Source organism: Aegilops tauschii, chromosome 2 (genome assembly GCF_002575655.3).
Source record: "Aegilops tauschii subsp. strangulata cultivar AL8/78 chromosome 2, Aet v6.0, whole genome shotgun sequence".
NCBI classification, from domain to species: domain Eukaryota; kingdom Viridiplantae; phylum Streptophyta; class Magnoliopsida; order Poales; family Poaceae; genus Aegilops; species Aegilops tauschii.
The window spans coordinates 622,032,235-622,039,151 of NC_053036.3; the positions used below are offsets into that span (position 1 = coordinate 622,032,235).

A 6,917-nucleotide genomic window follows, 5' to 3' on the forward strand; every position below is an offset into this window, starting at 1 on the left:
GTTTCCACTCCAGCCACGACTCCGCGATGCATCGACCGTTACGACTGTAGGGGGTGTGTCCGTCGGCTTCCTTCAGATTCTTCTCTAGTCTCACTGTCTGCGTCGCTACCGTTGTGACTGCGGGGGGATGTTGAGTATATTGTTTATTAGGAAAGATGAGATAGACTAGGATTTGTTCTGGCTTGTCTTGTACTCCAAGTAGATCATTGTACTCCTATATATATGCCCACGAGGTTCAAGCAATACAACAAACTATTTCACCAAATCCCTCGCTTCCTTCTAACAAAAACTATGGCACCTCCAACCGCTCGCTGGCCAGTGAGCCACCGTCAAACCTCACACTCCGCCTGGGATAACTTCTGCAGCAACCCCCACGCGCCATGCTCAGGCGGCAGCCACGCAGCTCTGGCGTGCGGTACGCTCGGGCCAGCCACGCAGCTCAAGCGGGTGGTCTGCTCCCACAACAATCTCGGTCGGGCCTCAGCAAGTGGCGGAGGCCAGCGCGGCGGCCCACCGCCGACGCCGACGAAGACCACACATACGAACTGCTTAAGAAATGTCCATAGGAAAATTCTTGGAGGAGAGAAGAAGAGGATTGATGCTTCCATTCAACATAACGGTCAATCAAGCGGAGTTGACTACTCTACCACGTCAGCGCTTGTGAGTAGGCCCGACCTGTTATAAATAGGTTTAAAAATGCCTAATCGGACACTTTTTTGATTGTACTTTTTTGAAAAAAATAGTTCTAAAGTGGTAGATCTCAACAAATTTTTTTAAAGTGGTAGTTTTTTGTCAGGGTCAGTCAAATTATGGTAGATCTTATGTTAAATACTCGGTCGGGTCGATTTGTATATTCGCGCAGGCGCACACTACCACACCTAAGACCACCCACTAGTGATGAGCATCATCACCGACTGGTCTTCCAAAATGTTCTAATCAGACCTGACCATATGGGTCGGCACAACACGACACAACTATAAAAGAGATTGAATGGACATGACCCGTGTCGGCGCTTTTAAAAAAGGGTCGTGTCGTGCCGGCCTGAAGGCCTGAGCTGTAGGATAGGCGTGACATGCGAGCTAAAAGGGCCGGTACGAATTGCTTTTCAGCCTTGTGGCTCTTTCGGACTTTGTGGACTGTTTCGGCCTTTCGGACCTTTTGTTTTGAGAGGCACGGCTGCGCCTTTCGGAAATAAAAAAAATATATTTTTTGTATTTTTTTCCTTTCACAAGAGGCACAGTTTTCTTCCGCGAGAGGCACGCCCGTGCTTTCTTCGAAAAGAGAAGAAGACATGCTCCCGGATCGATTTTTCCGTCCGGTTATTTTGGTCGGTTTTTTTCGCGAAAAGAAAAGCTCGTCAAAACCTATGAACATGGGATATAGTTTTCAAGATTTCGACGCGACGATTGCAATGGTGAAAATGGTTCAAGATTTGAATGCACGGTTTAATAGATAAAACGTTTTGAATAAACGGATATACGGAAAAAAAAGAAAACTTCCAGTTGCAACAAGTGGCGCGCATGCGGTGCGCCACTTGTCACAACCTGAGGAGGTGGGAAGTGATCTTTTAAAGAATACTCCTGAATTAGTGATTTACTTTTTGGGACATTGTGGAGTGTTTCGGCCTTTCGGACCTTTTGTTTTGAGATTAGAAAGACCAGAAAAATACTGAAAATAGCCATCCAATGATAAAAAGGCTAAAACAGTCCCAAACAATGGTAAAAGGGACCATGACTTGGGTCATGTGCCGGGCCATGCCGTTCGGGGCATGGACCTTGTCATGCAGGCTGACCTGCGGACTAAAGGGCCATCAAGCCGTTTAAGGTTCTGCTTCGGCAATCGGCCTTGTTCCCTGACGGGCCAAAGGTCGGCTCGATGCTTTCATTCGCATGCCAGGCCGGGCTCAGGCCGCGCCAAAAATACCGTGTGTGCGGGCCGGTCTTAAAATACAGTTCATATGGCCAAGTTTGGTTGTAACTAAACCGGCCGGACCCACTTTTGCCGCACCTATATCTAGCCAAATGGGCCGGCCCGGCACGGCATGGCCCGATCTGATGTAAACGGGCCAGGCATGGCACGGCCCGTCCAGGCACGCTAAGTAATTGTGCCGTGCCAAGCCGGCACGCGTGTTGGCCTTTCTGGCCCAGGCACGGCCCTTTTGCTACACGGGCTGGCATGGCGGCCCGTTTAGCATGCCAGTAGAGTTGGCCCGTCCAGGCACAACAGGCTGGTAGTTTTCTTTTAATAAAATCGATCGTTGCCTAGTTGACTCTGGCTCGCTACCTCGTTGGCACCACTCGAATAAAAAATGGATCATTGGCCGGCCGCCCGTGACCGCGCAGCTCTGCAGTACGCTCGTCAGCTCGTGCCAAGTCACATCGATGCATGGATAAGAGATCGCACGCACGCACATCTTCCTGTTCCCTGGCTCGACTCCCTCTGTCCAAAAATACGTGTCATAGAAATGAATGTATCTAGACATATTTTAGTTATATATACATTCATTTCTGCGACAAGTAATTTCGGACGAAGGGAGTAGTAAATTTTGCTAAGAAAACATAGCGCCAGGTTAGGCGTGCCGTGCCGGGCTGGCACACGTGCCGGGCATGGCAGCCCAGGCACGGCCCTAGCCGGGCCACATGCCTGGCACGGCCCACTAAGCCACATGTGCCGGCCCGTGACGGGCCGGGCACGCGGGCTATCATGCCGGCCCGACAAAACCGGCCCGTTTGGCCAGGTCTGGCCGCTCCTAGCCTCTGCCTCGCCGCTCGCGCTTCATGGACACTAGTGATTGGGGCATCACCCTGTGGCGCCGCTTGAGATGAAGTTGTGCATACATTTTCATTTGAAAAGAATACATAGGGTCCTCGCCTCCGCTACAAAAACATCTCAAAAGAAAAGATCTCACTTTCATCTAAAAAAGAAGTAAAAAAATACCACCGCAGCCTACTAGCGAGTGCCACTTTGCATAACCCTTCATTTCAAAAATAACAGAGGTCCTCACCTCCATCTAAAAGAAAAAAAATACATTTATAAAATAATCCACACCATCATCTAAAAAAATTTCAAAATATTTCTCAATGCGGCCAACCAGCTTGCATCACGTGGGATAATGTGTTCCATGGGGGTCGCCTCCGCCCTCCGCGGCCCCTCTCCCCGTCGCTTGCTCTCTGCCCTCCTCCCTTCCCTTCCCTTCCCTCCTCGCGCCTCCACGGTCGCGTCGTCCTAGACACTCCAATCGATTCCCCCGACAACCTCCTTCTCGTCCTCCTCACGTCTGTGCTCCGCTGTAGCTTCTGCCTGTCTCTTATTGCGCAGAAGGGGGTCGAGATCCGGCGCCGAGGCATGGCGAGAAAGCAGCGGGAGAAGGCGGAGCATGATACTGAGGTGGCCGCCGTCAACGAGTCCTTCCTCGTCAGGAGCCACCGACCCGCTGGCTCCCGCGGAGGACGACGGCACTCCTGAGGCTAGAGCAGCACTCCTTCAACATTTTCCTCATGGTGAGTGAATGATACAGATAATTCCCCACATATTTTACTACAGTAGCTCTGAAATTAGTTTCAGCAGGTCCCAAGTCCTGAGCATGCGTCTGTCTCTGTATTACTCTTTTTTTGTGCGCCCACAGGATTCTGTTATCATGGTATGCGAATGCGATGCTCTGTACGGTCACCTTGACTGTGCCAGGTTCTTCATGCTCGAGACGATTGCTGGGCTGACGTATTTCGGTGAGGGTATAATGTTACCTGGCTGTTCGCACAGATGAAAATAAGTGTGTGTATAATGTTGTGCAAAGTCAAAAGCATGGCAATTATCTATGATTGCTTTTTTTAAGAAAATTCTATGAATGAAATTGACACAGAAGCAGAATGCAGAAGTATTTGGTATACAATCACAAAATCACACAGAGAATGTGACCACATGATGTAGTATCGGACGCTTAAGTTACCAATGAAATTCAGAATACAACTTCACTTCAAAACGAAAGAAAAATTTCCAAATAAGACAATGAAATACAAGTCCAGCCTCTTATTTGCTAGTGACTTTTTCGATGCCTCAAGTAGTTTTCATCCTTCAAATAGCTCTCCCAACATCTCCTCCAAAACTTCCGGACTGCTGCTTTCGCGGCCAACATGTTTCTGTAGCCTGGGATGTTCCTTCAGGTACTTGCCGTAACCTGAAATAACTCTCCTGGTGATAGCTTTCCGCAGCACATCTCTGAGCCGAGGGTCCGGAACCTTCCATAACTTCTGTGCCTGGTAAGTTTGATGAAACGCTGACTCGAATTTAGCTAGCGAAGAGGTGCTAATCCAGTGACGGAGCGGTCCGGGAAACTTTGATTTCTGAAGGCATGACAACACTTGCCCCCAAGAAGCATGAAGATAACTATCCATATGCTTCTGACATTCAGGTGTAAGTTTAAGTCCCTGGTGGTCCCCCGATGGCTCAGACACCTGCGCTATGAAATGGGAATTGTTGAGCAGGAACATGTACCTTACGCTTGGATTTGTGAACAGCTTCGATTTTGCCAAAATAAGACGCTTCAGGTAACCGGTTGGGTTATGTATCAGGTTACCAATTAGCTTTCCCATGTGGTGGCTCCCTGCAGAGTTCTTCTGCGTCGAAGTATGTGCTTTCCTCATCAGCACTATGCACTCTGCCAGCAACCGAATGTTCTTGTGAATCTTGCTTTCTCCTTGCAGAATCTCGATAGGCCACGAGTCATCATGATCAAGTTCCAACTCCAAATCCCACATCTTCTTTGATATGGCCCACCTTAACCTCTGCCTTGCTCTGTCCAACGGGGCGCCTATGTCGCTGAAAAAGCTTGGGGCTTTCGAAGAGATCAAGTGCATTGTACACATGTCGTATGATGCATTGGAGACGCATACATAAGTGTGTAGCGCAGCCTGTAGCTTCTCCAACTCGAAAACATGGACGACGGCGTCGACAAAGACGAGCATCGGTGAGATGCTCGCTTTGGCAAACCGTACAACTGCTGGCATCTCGTGGGTGGCAGCGACCAGCTCTTTGATGCTGGCGAGGATTACGATGAGAGCTCGGATCCACCTCTCCACGAATTCTTCGAGCCGAGACACGGGCGCCTCTTGGAGCTGCTGCCGTAAATCATGGTTGTTGTGTCTTTGGAGAACCCAGTCGGCGTCAAGCTCGACGAACCAATTCTCCAGCGAACACCACTCATCGTATGTGACTACTGGCGAGGAAGATGATTCGATGAATGTTTGGAATATGCGTAGGAGGTAGCCGTCGCTGGACATTCTTTGAGCGATCTTTGTGAGCTCCTTGGCACCCAAGTCGGCTGCGCCGGCGAACACCGAGCCGGAGGAGTAGCCTGAGTTGTTGGACCTGGAGGCGCCGGAGTCGCTGGAGTAGTTGGATCCGCTGTGACCGGACTGGGAGGAGTGAGTCGATGTGACGCGCCATTCGGGCCAGACGACGCCGACGCTCAGGATCGACTCGCGGTAGGAGTTGGGCGGCGGGCAGGGAGCCGCGAAGCCGGTGGCGCTCTCCTCCGGCACGGAAGCAAGCTGCTCCGCCATGGTGGCTGCTACTTTGTGGAGCTCTAAAGCTGCTGGATCGATGAGATTGGGAGGGGAGAAAACAGTGTGAAGGGCAGGGCCGGGACGCAAAGGTCACAACAGAGTGTGATATGCATGCCGGAACTCCGTGACGACGACCGACAAATGCAAGACCCAGGTCAAGGTCAAGTCAACAAGTATTGGAGCCGCGTGATATAGTGCCCCCACACAGTCATTCACAACCAGGAACCAAAGCCAGTGCACCTTCAAGCCGGGCTAAAAACCACCACATTGAAATGTAGGTTTGCATGAAAGACTCTCCTACGAATTTGTGCCAGAAAACACTGATTTTAGTCCTCATCTTTTGCAAAAAACACTGATCAACCGTTTTATGCATTTTAACCTCGATTATGACATGTGGGGCCCTGGTATTTTTGCATAGTCACCCTTCGGGTAAAAGTACAAAACGCAATCAGCTCCTCGTCGCCGGCCTGCAGCAGAGGCATCGTCGCTCATGGTCCTCGTCGCCAGCCATGGCCACACCGTCCAGAGGGGGAGAGGGGAAGAGGTTGGCTCGTCGCCGTTGGCCGGTGGTGCCGCATCTGGCGGTGGTGGACGAGCACCAGAGGACAAGGCGGTGGCTGGTTCATGCACGTGGCAGCACTGCTGGCTTGGAGTCGCCATGCGCTTGGTACCATCGGCCACCGCACGCTCACCGTCGAGGTCGCTGCTTGCTGCAGCTTGTGCGCCGCCGTCGCTGCTGGTGCTTGCTCCCCTGGAAGGTCGGGGTCAAGGGCGCCGCCGCCGCTGCTTCCTCTGCTGGGAGGGCGGGGTCAAGCACGCCGCCGCTTGTGCCCAAGCTGTGTGTCGTCGGTGCCGCTTGCTCCGTCGGGAGGCAGCGGCCGCCGCTTGCTGCGCTTGTGAAAGTGCGTTAATTCGACTAGGGGGAGGGTGAATAGGCGATTTTTATGAATTCTTCACTGAGGAATTTCAGGGAGAGGAAATTCCTAAGAGAAGAACTACTTGCAACGGAATAAGTACTCAGATGTAAACATAACAGAACATAAGCATGGTCTTCATGATGAAATGAAAACAATCACAGAGTATAGAAAACGTAAACACATGATAAAACAGGATGAAGACAAACAGACTGAAGAAATTGAACTGAAGAAATTGAGATTGTCTTCAGTCAAAGTCTTCAGACAGATATGAACAAGCACACAACACGGTAATGAGTAAATGGAAGGGTTGAGGAAATAGAACCAGTAGGCTTGGTGAAGACAATGATTTGGTAGACCAGTTCCAACTGTTGTGACAATTGTATGTCTGGTTAGGGCGGCTCCGTATTCAAACCTGAGGACACACAGTCCCGGACACCCA

At 50.7% G+C, this 6,917-nt stretch overlaps 1 protein-coding gene and 1 long non-coding RNA gene across 2 annotated transcripts; one reads left to right on the forward strand and one right to left on the reverse strand.

The window, feature by feature from the left end:
• Positions 1-3,130: 3,130 nt before the first annotated feature.
• LOC120973846 (uncharacterized) lies at positions 3,131-3,877 on the forward strand. Its single transcript, XR_005769379.2, has 2 exons — positions 3,131-3,500; positions 3,626-3,877. It is a non-coding gene; the product is annotated as an uncharacterized lncRNA (long non-coding RNA).
• A 77-nt stretch (positions 3,878-3,954) lies between these two features.
• On the reverse strand, positions 3,955-6,089 carry LOC109785575 (uncharacterized). The gene has a single exon (XM_020344167.3). It carries the CDS (start codon positions 5,556-5,558, stop codon positions 4,065-4,067), a length of 1,494 nt encoding a protein of 497 aa, XP_020199756.1. The 5' UTR covers positions 5,559-6,089; the 3' UTR covers positions 3,955-4,064.
• Between the last annotated feature and the right edge of the window lie 828 nt (positions 6,090-6,917).

Coding starts and splice junctions, on each gene's coding strand:
- LOC109785575 (XM_020344167.3), bottom strand. CDS start 5,558: ATGGCGGAGCAGCTTGCTTCCGTGCCGGAGGAGAGCGCCACCGGCTTC.